Source organism: Rosa rugosa, chromosome 1 (assembly GCF_958449725.1).
Source record: "Rosa rugosa chromosome 1, drRosRugo1.1, whole genome shotgun sequence".
Classification (NCBI taxonomy): Eukaryota; Viridiplantae; Streptophyta; class Magnoliopsida; order Rosales; family Rosaceae; genus Rosa; species Rosa rugosa.
Genome location: NC_084820.1, coordinates 37,082,880 through 37,096,419, shown reverse-complemented (window position 1 = coordinate 37,096,419; position 13,540 = coordinate 37,082,880). Strand labels below are relative to the sequence as shown.

The window sequence follows — 13,540 nt, the reverse complement described above, 5'->3', positions numbered from 1 at the left end:
AGTCTTGGGTTTGGAAGCCCAAGGCCCAAACTCAACTCCAAATTGTGTTGTTAATTTTTGGTCATCACGCATGCGCAATTGCATAACATGAAAAATATTGAATAAAATGGAGTTAATTACATACATTCTTTGTCCATGTGCTTCACCTGTTTAGTTAACTTGGTGTATAGGTTTTTCCGTTTTATTTTTGTCAAATTGATCTATAGCTTTATCTCTACTAATCAATGCGGAGGAAATAGGTGCCGACTTCAACACCAAATGAACGGAAATGACTCCATTGATTAACCGAGATAACACATAGATCAAATTGACCAAGTTGAAAACACAAACCAAAATAGCTAAAGACTCAGAACACATAGACCAAGAAATGTAATTTCCAACAATTAACACACTGTATGTATGCTTAAACTAATAAAAATGATCAATCATAACAGAAGTGACCAGCAAAAAATAATAGCAGAGGTAGAAAATCCCCTTGGATATATATGTTTGATAGCAGATGGCACTGAGGTATCTGCGATGTCCTTGTTACTAATTGAAGGGGTGACTTTGTAACAAACTTCTTTTGCATCCCAGCACAAAAGTGGTACTAAATACCAGACAAACTGTAAGATATAATTCAAGGGAGCAAGAAATGCTAATAGGTAGTGCTCCATATCCATCTATATGTTATATATTACCAGTTTGCCTTCCCCTAAACTACCATGTCTGTCATCTAACTGTGATTTCAGTTTACCGGCCTACATTTTAGGCGGTATTTTTCCAAATCAGCATCCAGATCATCAAAAGTCACAGTTGTATCTCCATAAAATGTTTTCTTCCTTTTAACAGATTCTGTAATCACATTCTTCCTATGCTAATTTTCTGCAGTCACATTCTTCCATTGCTGAGATTCTGTAGTAACCTTCGGACCACCATTTCTCACCTGTCCACAGCCTCTTTCAAGTCCAACACCACCATGACCATGAAACGATCCCCTTGAACCAGCTCTTCCTAGCCTGTTCCCCAACAAAACAAGAAAAAGATCATGTTCATGACTATGCCTTTCCTCAGTAATGGCTTTCCCAGTGAAGTTAAGCCGCGAAAAAAAAAATAGTGAACACAAGTAAACGGCAACATCAGGAAGACATCAGCTAGCAAAGTTCTACTTAACATGTCTTTTCTTTCCCACTTCTCCAAATCCAAATAATTGTCTGCAAACAACATATAGACTGCATTTTGCAAATGCTAATATCAGTACATTTTTGATCTGTGTGAAAGTGTTCACACATTCACATGTAAACTTTCACACACACAATATGTAACAGCCTATACATTATACATACACTCATCAGTCATCACATTTCTTTCACTGCCATGAATAATGTTCTCCCTCTCTTTAGCAGGTTCCTTCAATAGTTTCAGACTGCTATTTCATCACACAGGTGCTTAATAGAAAAATTTCATAAAAGAGAACAACTATAGCTCAAGTTATTAAAAATGTTTTCAGTATGCTGCCTTGGTTAGAAATACTTTAGCCAATGTATTGGTATAAACATGTTTGACTACCAGTGAAAACTGGATAAAGTCGGAAATAAAAATATCATAGATACACAGATGCTCCTTGTGGCTTGAAATCACTGGCTTAAGTTGATACAAAATAAATTAGTAGGCAACATAAAAACAAATCTTTATGATGAAACTGTGAACAGGACATCAATGATAGCTCAGACCAAAGTGAAGCGGGACTGATATTTTCCTCATTAGCTTATTTTCCAAATGCATAGGGAGATCAAGATAACCATTTCAGACCAAATAAATATGACTTCATGTAACTCAACTCAATGGAAAGTCCTATATTTAATTGCAAAGACACAACATACAGAGAGATCATAATACCGATTCCCAACACAGAAGCAGAAAGAAAGAAACATTATACCTCTGGAAGACGGGAGTTGGATGTTCTTGCATGAAATTTGTATTTGGAGGCAGAAGCAGAGGAACAGGAGAAACAACATTGAGTCCCACAAGCTTAATTTCCACTTTCTTTCCATCAAGATGCTGATTGTTGTATCTCTCGATTGCTGCTAGAGCATCTGAATAGTGCTTATAGACAACTTCAGCTGTTCCCTGAACAGAAGCAACGCAAACCTTCTAAGCCAAAGAAAAGAAAAACATTCTTTAAAGAATTCCATGGATGTCAAGCTGTGAAGATACCTTAGATCTTCCACTTTTATCATAATGGATTGAGTGCCTTTCCAATTCGCCAACCTCAGAGAAGAGCAACTGCAGATTGCATTGTAGTTATAACCTTTTCAACTTAAATGCCAAAAGAGTTGTGAAACCAAAAAGTTCAAACAATTACAAGGCACATTTTTTGAGTCTAAAACTGACCAAACAACATAAAGAAGAATAAGAACAATCACTCATACAAACTGGCAGATTGAGCAGCATCCTATATATACAACTTGACCTTATGAACACATGCACATTCATTTGCCCCACAAACATGTTTACATATACACACCCCCTGCATAGATTACAGTGCCCATATCAAAAGAATAACACTATTTCCTTTTAAAAACCCAGACAGGTGATTCAGGGTCACAGATTACAGTGACCATATCAAAAGCAAGACACCATTTCTTTTGAAACAAGGGATAGAGGGTCGTCTGGTAAAACTCCTACCATGACAAACAGAGTTCATAAAAGATTGCAAACCAAAACTTCAAGTTGGGATCTTTGTCACCCTTTAGTTAAAACCCCAATTCCGCTTTACTTCACTGAATCATATAACCCTCTTTGACAGCTCTGGGACTAAAAAGGCCCCCTCTTTTCCCACATGGATTATACATTTATACACCACAACACAAACAGAGAAAGGACACAAAAAATAACCAAATTCATGTCAAAAAATAATAAATACCTACCTCTATATCTCGATTGGTAACATCATAGTCCAAGTTAGATATATAAAGCTTGGTGCTTCCCTCACTGTTCATCGCTTGGCTCAAAGCCAATGGCAGCTCAATCCTTCTGGGTCCAGGCTGTCCTTGCATTTCCTGCATCAAAATCACTAACACACATCAAACACTAAACCAAAACATCATACATGCAAACCCTAAACCCTAAAGCCTACGCCTTTTTGGTTCCTGATAGCAGAAGAGAGTGAAAAAATCAAAGAAGCTCGGAAAACCCAAAAAAGTTGAGAATGTGGGGAAGCGTAAACGGTGGCTCACCGGCAGAGTGGGATACGGCGCCGTTCTGTAGGCGTTGCGGTTCATCGGCCGACGAGAGGGGCCTGAGGTGGAGCCTCCGCCGCCGAAATGACCGTTATGCCCTCGTGGCTGGTGAGCGTAGCTGTTGTGACGGCGTTGTTGCTTGGATTCGGCGATGAGGGCGTCGAGAGGGAGGTCCAGGCGGTCCTGAGGGAAGGGCATTTTGGGTAAAAAGTAGAGAGAGAGGTGAGGGGTTTTGGAGGACAGTGAAGCAGGGTTTTTGGTTTTGCAGAATCTCTACAGTACGTTCTGGTGGTGAAGGAGAATACTGGCGTGGTTTAAAGGCGGGGGAAAGATTTGTCTCATTAGGGACACGTGTCGAACGTTGAAAAATATGTGTTCTTATTTTGCCTGTTTTAAAAGTCATTTTTGGATGATATTGTTTAAGAAAAATTAGTAATTTCGAGCTTATAATTATATAGTTTCTATTTTTCAGTTTTTCATTAATCTTACTGGAGTCACCAGTTTTATGAGGTTTTCATTTTCGAAACTCAAGCTCTTTTAGTTCATAGATTTTATTATCATTAGAAGTTGATATGTTTATTAGTTTAGCCTCGATCTTTTTTTTTTTACGGCAATGGTGATGCTGCCGCTTGGTGCTTGTTTTCAAACCCCAAACCCAAACAAAGGTCCCTTGAGTTTGTTTGACTAGGTTATCATAATGTCACACACATATACACACCTATAAATTTACAATTATTTTGTTATAATCTGATAGTCGCGTTATATACTTATTAAATCTATGTATATTATGATCATCACTTAAAATAAGTTTTTTTTTTAGAGAGAATGGGCTGTCAATCCATTAATAATGAATATGTAGGTAACATTACAGAAAAACAGTTCACCCAATCCTCAGGCTACGACAAGATTGAGTCATTCTAAAGCAACCTAAAATGCAACATCACCTTGGAAATAAGTCCAGAAATAACCAATAACCAGACATGACTAGTGAAATGTTTGAAACAGCTCAAGAGCTAAACCGCTTAGAGTAAATTATATTTATACAAAACCCGATTGACCTAAAGACATGTGACATATCGAATAGAGGCCAGATGATCAAGAAATGAAATAGTAAAATAAATTAGGGACTTTAAAATACCAAAAGAAGAAACCAAGAGCTTAAATAAATTTACAAAAAAATAATAATAATAAACAAGGGCCTTGAAACAATTTTACATTTTCAAAAACGCATTTACTTCTCACGACACCAAGAGTAGACTATGAGTGATTTAGGGTTTAACGAGGGCTTTTTTGCCAAAACAAATTTCAGTCGATTCTCACATGAGTAGATTCAAAACACTGAATCTAGGTGGGTCTGTCATGAAAAGATGAAGGCTTAGCACAAACTTGTCACCAAAGAAAATTGTCACGTTCATGTTGTTCGAGAGGCTCCCAGTTGTTATTCCCAAAATTGACCCCGTCGTCTATGCACTTTAGGAGTTCTCATAAGTTCTTATCTTTAAATCTCAATCTTTTTTATCAAATCGACCTTTAGATGTTTAGAACTTCATGAGTATATAATTTTTGTAAATTTTTAGCCAAATAAAAAATCGTAAAAACGTTCATAATCGTGATTTATCATTTATGAATACGGAAGGTTCAAAGTGGCCATATTTGGTTTGTCTATTGATTTGATATAGTTCGTCACCTTTACGATTAGCAATATGGAAGAAAACTTGCAGCAATGATATACTCATGGAGACCTAAAATATTTAATAGAGGATTTGTTGAGATGTGATAGAAACGTAGGTCTCAAAATCATTGATTTGAAAGCTCTCATGATGTTCTCATTTTTATGGTCTCATTAGAGCCTCTCCCTACATGTTTATAACATCTGAAAAGGCAAACAAATTGGTCGACCTTTTGGAAGAAAAATATAATTCTTTGTTTCCTATTACGATCTCTTGGAACATCTCTTCAATCATGTCTCTCATAAGAAAAATAAATGAAAAAAACGATGTTCAAAATGATGAAAAAAGAAATAAAGTTGCAAACTTTCTCATATGATGATAGTAATTAATGAATTTTTTTAATCAAAATGAAATTTCCATTGAATAAAGTAACTCACACAATTAAACCAACACATAAAGTAAATCAAAACAAATGTTAACATAAGAATGGGATGCATCATACATAGCTTGTGAGACCTTTTCTTATTGGCTTTTGCCCACCAATGGTTGGGCAGTTAGCCCCAAAATTAAGGGAAGAAAGAGCAGACAATAGTAGCCTTTCTAGATCAGGGAATTTTAATATTTAGCTGGTGCTACTATTCATTTGAAAGATTACATAAGGAGTTGGAAGCTGCCGCCACTGCGACAAGAGATTTGCATAATTTTATATTTTAATAAATAAGAACATCAATAAAATATTAATATTGTTTAGCTTCATTTCCTTACATAAATCAAACACTATAGTGAGTTTTTTTCCTTGTTATTGGGAAAACGTTCCAAAACACCGGAAAGAAAAACTAGCGAGACGTTTATTTTCCCTTCATATGAACACAAAGGAATTGATTTCATTTTTGAACCAAACAAGGCTTTAGTGTTTGTTACACCATATTTATTGAATGAACTATTGAATTTTTTTTTTTAATAGAACGAAGCTAGCAAGGTTTAACGTATTGATTCACAATTTTTAATCACACAAAGTCACAAACTATGAAATCTCTATCTTGAATTGCAATTTGAATGTATCTATATGCACTCACTTTGAGGTACCATAGCTTTTTGGCCAAAATAATATTTGAGGAACTATACAGAGCGTTTCTTGCCTATTGAATAAGGAAGGTGTCATGTTGTACATACTGCATATTGTACCGCTTCATAGTGATAAAAAATTGACTCTTATAAACATTAAAGCTTCTTTTTTCCTTTAAATACTTTTTTATTATTGTTTTAAAGGATATGGATCTTCCGGCTCCTGAAAATCCAAATGTCCAATAACTAGGCCAGGACAAACATGTATTCGTCCCAGATACACTGATATCTCTAGTGAATTATATGGATGCTCAGCACGATCTAAATCTGCATTGTGTGGCGCACACTCGAGCACAGACCCTATGTGGCCCCAGGTAAAACCAAAGAAATTATTAATTATCAGGAATTAAATCAATATCATCATCAACAATTACACTTGTTGAAAGGATAAATAACAGGTCTGCAAAATGAAATCGACCAAATTAATGGATAGGTGAATGCATTGAACCTAAGTATACAAGAGTCTATTGATGCCAAAGATAACAGGAACGAGCTACTTGAACAAGATACTAATCTTGCAAATCAACTTCAACAACAGTTGATGGATGTAGACGTCATCACTGTTGGATCATATACGCAAATGGAATACATTGTGAACAACATGTTACCTTTCCCCAACTAAAAGCGAATTGCTATGTTTTCGTTTGTAACTGTTCTCAAAAAACACTGTATACAGAATCTAATAATAGAAAACGGGGTGGAGTTTATGCCCTAATCATTCCTCTGGCATAATTATATGTGTTTAACCCAAATGCTATCCCAAACATCTCTTAGAAATGGTGTATGGAATTATCTAATTTTTGTGTAGTTCGAATGAGTTACTACTACGAATAATGTCTGAGTTTATACCCTAATCGTTCTTATTTTTACTTGTTTTTAAAGTCTTTTGAATGATATTATTTAAGAAAACTTAGCAATTTTGAGCTTATTGTTTGTATTTTTCAGTTCATAAATCTTATTATAGTCATTAGCTTTATAGCTTCCATTTTTTTCGAAACTTGAAGACTTTTAAGTTCATAAATCTTATTGTCATGAGAAGCCAATATGTTTCTTAGTTTATCCGTTTAGTATTTTTAGAAGTTGAAGAGTGTTCGAAAATTCGTATCATATTGGTGGTGCTTATGCTGTCCTTTAGTGTTTTGTTCCCAAACCCAAACAAAGATCCATAGTTTTTGTTTGGTAAGCTAGTTCTAATGTCACAAAGACACATTTACACAACTACAATTAGGGGTGGGCACAACCGATTTGGAAACGGTTTTCTGACCGAACCGGCCCGAAAATATCAGTTCGGTTACCGAACCGAAAAGAAGAAGGAAAGAAAGTGTTGGAGCAGAGCCGAAACCGAATGAATACGGTTCGGAAACGGTTGTTGGATGTTTATCGACCACTTTTGCACCGAACCGACCAAATTTTACATATACTAAAGCTCCTACACTGTTCAACTAACAGTGATTTGGCTCCAAGTGATTTGGCTCCAAGTGATTTGACTCTTTTGTCCTCGCTTCAGATTTTTTTTCCGGCTCTACCTTATCTGGATATATCCTATCTTCGCGTCGTTTCTTTCTTCTACAATCTTCTGACCATCTTTATCAATTGTTGAGAGACAGAGATCGGTTGTGTGTGTTTGCTTCGCACGAGGAGGTAGAGAGATAGATCGGAGGGTAAGTTTGAATCCTCAATCCGGGTTGAGAGATAAAGAGAGTTAGAGAGATCGGTTGTATTTGTTTGCTTCGGACGAGGAGGTAGAGAGATAGATCGGAGGAAAAGTTTGAATCTTCAATCCGGTAATTGCCTCGCCTAATTATCAGGGCTGGTTGCACTTGGATGTGAATATTGTGGGTTTTGTTTAACTTGGGGCCTCCGATTTGTGAAATTTTCATTGCTTTGTTGTTTGTTTGTTTGATTTGGTGTTTTTGCTCCATTGTTCCTGGTTTCTGTGATAATAGTGTTTGTTTGTTTATTCTAAATAGGAGTCTGGGTTTTGGGTCTCTTGCCTTTGTTTTTGTTCTGATCGAGTTTCCAACCTTGGAATTGATTGTAGGCTATGTAGAAATCTGATGGTAAGAACCCTCTTCTTATTGTTTCTTCTTTTCATGATCAGAGTAATCAGCAAAAGAAGAAGCGGTTTCATTTTCAGCAAAAGCAAAATAAGAAAAGCGGTTCACTTGATTTGATGGCTTCAATTGCATGATGGCTGTTTTCATTTTTCTTTTTATTATGAACAGACATAATGTTTCACATTTTAACCTTCTACTTAAATGCATTATTCGCGGGTGAAGCTATTTGGTTGGCATTGATTGCTATTGATCTTTCTTCTGTTAACTGAAGCTTATCTGATTCAATTCTTAATGTATGCGATTTGGTTTCCTTCTGCAGCCTGGGTTTTAACTTTTCAACAGTTCCAAGATCCAAATTTTTTGTTTTCAATCTTTCATCTTTGTTATGATTTAGTAAATTGTCATTCTTTTCCATTACTAAAAGATTTTCTTCTGCTGATAAGTGATAAGATTGTGAGTTTGTGATGATGTGAGAGGTTTATTACCAACTGATGTATGAATATGGCCGAAGAACATATTAGATTAGTACTTATTTATCCATTGTTTTCTTAGTACTTATTTATCCATTGTTTTCTTCTGCAGCATTGATTGTAATTAGTAATTATTATATTATCTAAAGAAATTAATTCATATGGTGGTTTCAAATATAAAATGCAAGAAGTTGTTCTCACTTGGTTTCCATAATGAGAAGTTGTGCTTCAGTGTTGTTGTCTTATTTATGTTTTATGATTTCTTGATATCTAAGCTACAAAGTTATTAAAACCAAAGTTCACAAATCAATAGAGATGAGTCCTGTTATACTTCTTTATGTATGTAGAATGCAGCTTCCTTCTGAAGCTTAAATTGTTTTTCTGATATTTCCATTTGCTTTATTGTGCAGACCACAATAAAGTTCCTTGGTTTGCTGAGTTCTCCTTTGGTTTGATCAAAGGCTGTGGTTTTGGTGGATTTCGACAGAGTGAGGATTGCAGGTTTGGAAGTTTTTTTTAGCTTTATTCCTTATTATTATTATTATTATTATTATTTTTATTTTTTTATTTTTTTTTTATAATTTTTTTTTGAAGTAGTTGGGTTTTCACGTTGTTGTTTGTTTAGAATTCATGGATATATGGGTTTTTTGGTTTAGGGGTTGTGATTGTGTTTCGGATTGGGATTTCGGAATTGATTGAAAAGGTTTGAAGTTATGTTTGTGATGTTTATGTGTATCGAACTGATGTACGGTTTGACGCTATGTTTGTAAAGATTATTGTTGTTTGGGTAATTAAAACATATGCCTTTATGATCACAACGATAGCTATTAAAGACTAAACAATGAATACAAATTTTCTATCCATTAAGAAGATTATTTGCAATAATTAGTGATTGGTTTGCATATCTCTTACAACCAACACTATAGAGTTTTCTATCCTATACTCTTGAAATTATCAGTTACATTCAATCCCATACTTTTATTATTTGTTGTTCTTAATATTTAAATAATATTAATTTTTATCTGTTGCAGGCTTTGTTTGTGCTACAGTTTCAACTCTGGGCAATTGATTGCAATACCTTCAAGGTATCGTTTTTATCTTTCATAATTTAAAATCTTTCATTAATTTATATATTCATTCAACTGTGGGATGAATGATAGGATGCTGCTGCTGATTTGGTCTCCTGATCATTCTTTTGTTCTGTATAAGTTTAGTTAATTAAACTATGATTGACTGAATTAATGGAAAAACAATTTTATCTTTGGACTTCAGCACTGAACCTGCAGGATCACATTTTTGTTAGGATTAAAATCCTGTTTATTAAGTTTAATTATCTGAGCTGTGGCATACCATGTATTTTTGATTGTTTCCCTCTTTTTGAGCATTTCTGTTTTGGATCAGTCTGTGTCATATTTGTGGAATTAAGTTTTGCTTGGACCTTTAAATTGTTAATCGATTTCTATATAGATTGAGGTAAGTTGGGTATTACTATCTTCTTCATTGACAAAGAAAGAATGGTTTAGGGAGAAGAAAGAATGGTTTAGGGAAAAGAAAGAATGGGTATTTTCGGAGAGTTATAGAAAATTTTTGAACTAAAGCCAGTCAATTGCAGTGGGTATTGAGTAGTTTCTTTTTGTGGTAATATTTTAGTTTTGTACAGATTCAAGTTTGGAAGAAGATAATAAAGTGTTTTTAGTTTTATTTATTTTCTGTTCAGTTTAAAAATAATAGAGTGGCTATGGGTGTTAGTATATCTGGAGAAGATTATGGTGTTAGTATGTTTTTTTTTTATTTATATTTCTTCTGCTTTTCGATGACAAGTACTAATACATTTTGCCAAGGGGTGTTTCTTTCTTTGGTGAATGCATTGTCTTATCTGATTCAATTCTTAATGTTCTGGGTTTTGGGTTTCTTGCCTTTGCTTTTGTTCTGATGCATTGGCTTAGACATTTTAGCATTGTTCATAATAAAAAGAAAAATGGTGAAAATTGAGAAAATTGTTTAATTGTATTTAAAATGGTGAAAATTGTTTTATTGTTATCATTCACATCCCGCAGCAAAGCGCGGCACTGTTGCTAGTTCAAATATATTCATATAATGAATATATTTATCAATACGTGTCCAACGTTGATAGGGTTAGATTTTCTAATGGTTTAGATGAATAACACGACAGCCCTAGGTCTATCACTTTCTCATTTTCCCTACCCTTATCCCCTCTCTCAAACTCGGCCGCACTCTCTCAGTATCTCAGACTCTCACTCTCTCAGTGTCTCACTACACTCTCTCTGTCTCTCAGTCTCTCTCAACTCTCTGTCAAGTGTCAACTCGCAGCAGCAACAACAGTTTCTTCACTCTCTTCAACTCTTCCTCAAGCTGTGATTATGTGAAGCTCGGTGAGACGGTGACTCAAGCTCGGAGAAATTTTGGGATCGATTTCTGGGTTCGAATTTCTTGAATCTCTTTCTCTTGTTAAGTTGTTGGGTTCGATTCACTTTCTCATTCTTGTTTTGGAATTTGGGCTGTGGTGTTTCTGGGTTCGATTAAGTTGTTTAATACACAAGTACTTTTAAGCTTTGGGTTCGATTAAATTGTTTCTGGGTTCGATTAAGTTGTTTCTGGGTTCGAAAGAGAAACTGATCTTGATTTCATATGTTTCTTGTGGTGTTTCTGGGTTCGATTCAGTTTCTCAAGATTTCTCATTCTTGTTTTGAAACTAATCTTGAAATAATGATATTTGGGCTATATTTTGGATGGGAATTAAATTACATCGATTTTGGTCTAATTTTTTGCTTGCAGGTTAGAGCTGCTGAGCTTCGGCAAATACTAGTAGAACTTGGACCGGTACTGTGAAAATTAGAATAAACTTTTCTACTCCCGGCTTCTTCTTTGTTCGTTGAGTTGGATTTCTTATATTACTTCTTTTGTTAATTTTACAGGCGTATATCAAAATCGCTCAGGCTATTTCGTCTCGACCTGTAAGTTGACTCTTTTCTATGAGCCAAGTACTCTCTTTATAGTTGTTGAAGCATGCTGTTTCTTTTGAAGAACCAATCCTACATTTTTGCAATGCATTTCTTAGTAAATGTTATGTTAAACTCATTAGGAATTCTTAATGATAAGTCAGGCTTTGTTTTTTTTATTTTTTCCTTCTTCTTCTCTAATAGACTAATACTAAGTAGATTGGATATTGATGAAGCCTTGGAGATGGTTTCTCTCATTTGTTGCTGGTTTGCAAAGTAGATTGGATATATGTGTGTAGATATATTTACAAGATATATTTAGGGACTTTAAACCAAGAGCCAAAATAAAATTCACAAAACAACAAGGGCCTCAAAACAATTTTACAATTTCAAAAAACGCATTTACTTCTCAGCGTAGCAGTGTGAGAGTGATTTAGGGTTTAACGAGGGCTTTTTTCCAGAAAGAAAATTTCAGTCGATCCTCGCCGGAGTTAGATTCAGAATGCGGAGGTCGATTGCGAGTCTGGGTCGGTCCCTCGTCAAAAGCCGAGGGTTTAGCACGAGCTTGTCGCCGGAGAAAATCGTCGCGTCCGTACTCTTCGAGAGGCTCCCGGTTGTTATTCCCAAAATCGACCCCATCGTCTATGCATTTCAGGAGTTCTCGTAAGTTCTTATCTTTAATCTCAGAAATTGAATTCAGATGCGATTTGATGATTGTGTTTTGCTCCGGAATTTGATTAATGAAAGAAAAAAGTGAAATTTTGATTGTTTTGGAAGAGAAGTGAAAGAAAAGTTTGAAAATTTGATTGGTTTATATGGTAGAAGAGTGTATGGAGTAGCTGATTTGAGCTGGGCTAAGCTCAGTTTTACAGTTTCAGAAGATTGAAGAATGCCAATTCAGTGTTTTGCTTTAATAAGTGTGTACTATGGTGATACCTGAATTGGTAGAATTTTGATTCAATTTCTGTGAGTGATGTGCTTTTTTTGTTTAGTGGAGCTCATGTTACTTTGTTGTTTTGGCCTTTGGGATTGTAGGTTTCGGTGGCGACAGCAATATCGACGCAGATATCCAGATGAACTTTTAGACAAGTCTAATGCTAGGTGAGGTTTAGAGGCTGATTACTTTATTGGATTTGTTACTTGATCACAACTGCATTGCATATGAATGATGGCCCTCCTTCTATTTCTAATTTATCAAGCACATTTGTGGCTTTTGCCTTCTGTTCTAATTGCTGAATCGTAAAGGTGCATTTCCCAGTAAAAAATATTCTCGGGCGTATTTGCCATTTTAACTAAATTTCATACTGTCGTGCATGATGATCAGGAAATTTTTGATTCCCGATATGTTCATATTGTGTCCAGTATTAGATTAGTCTATTTTCTGGTTTCAGTGGCTGCCACACCTTAAAGGTAGTTGATGTTTATTTGTAAAATCTAATTGATAAAGCTCATATGCAATTGTTCCACTTATTGCAGTATAATTGGTAATCGCACTATATACGTACTGAGTTAATAGTATATGTTTTGATTCGTTCTGGACTTGTATCTTATTAATCTTAGTTTTGTGAGTCTTCTTTTTACGGAACACAAGTACTTTTAGGTCCCTTCTTTTGCGAAAGCTAATGTGCCAATTAAATGGTTAGTTGTTTAATCTTTTTGTAAGTTTAAAGGCATTCAAAATCTTGTATGATGACGGCAATAATGACATTTTCTTTTGGAAACCCAATTTATGTCTCTTGTTTTTGTTTGACGAGGTAGTCCTAATATCACACACATTTACACAACTACAAATTTACGATTATTATGTTATAATCGACAATTACATTATACTAGAAAACGTGCCCGCACTTTACTGCAGAAAATAAAGACACGTCAAACGGAGCTCAGACAATCAAGAAATGAAATAGTAAGAGAATTTAGGGACTTTAAACCAAGAGCCAAAATAAAATTCACAAAACAACAAGGGCCTCAAAATAATTTTACAATTTCAAAAAACGCATTTACTTCTCAGCGTAGCAGTGTGAGAGTGATTTAGGG

The 13,540-nt window shown here is 35.1% G+C and overlaps 1 protein-coding gene across 1 annotated transcript; it reads right to left on the bottom strand.

Annotated features, from left to right (window-relative positions):
- Positions 1 to 522: 522 nt before the first annotated feature.
- On the bottom strand, positions 523 to 11,713 carry LOC133724799 (THO complex subunit 4B-like). The gene is made up of 5 exons (XM_062151645.1): positions 11,383 to 11,713; positions 2,910 to 3,041; positions 2,197 to 2,265; positions 1,919 to 2,109; positions 523 to 998 (listed from the first exon to the last, which is right to left on the bottom strand). Exons 2-5 carry the CDS (start codon positions 3,036 to 3,038, stop codon positions 857 to 859), a joined length of 531 nt encoding a protein of 176 aa, XP_062007629.1. The 5' UTR covers positions 3,039 to 3,041; positions 11,383 to 11,713; the 3' UTR covers positions 523 to 856.
- Positions 11,714 to 13,540: the final 1,827 nt, after the last annotated feature.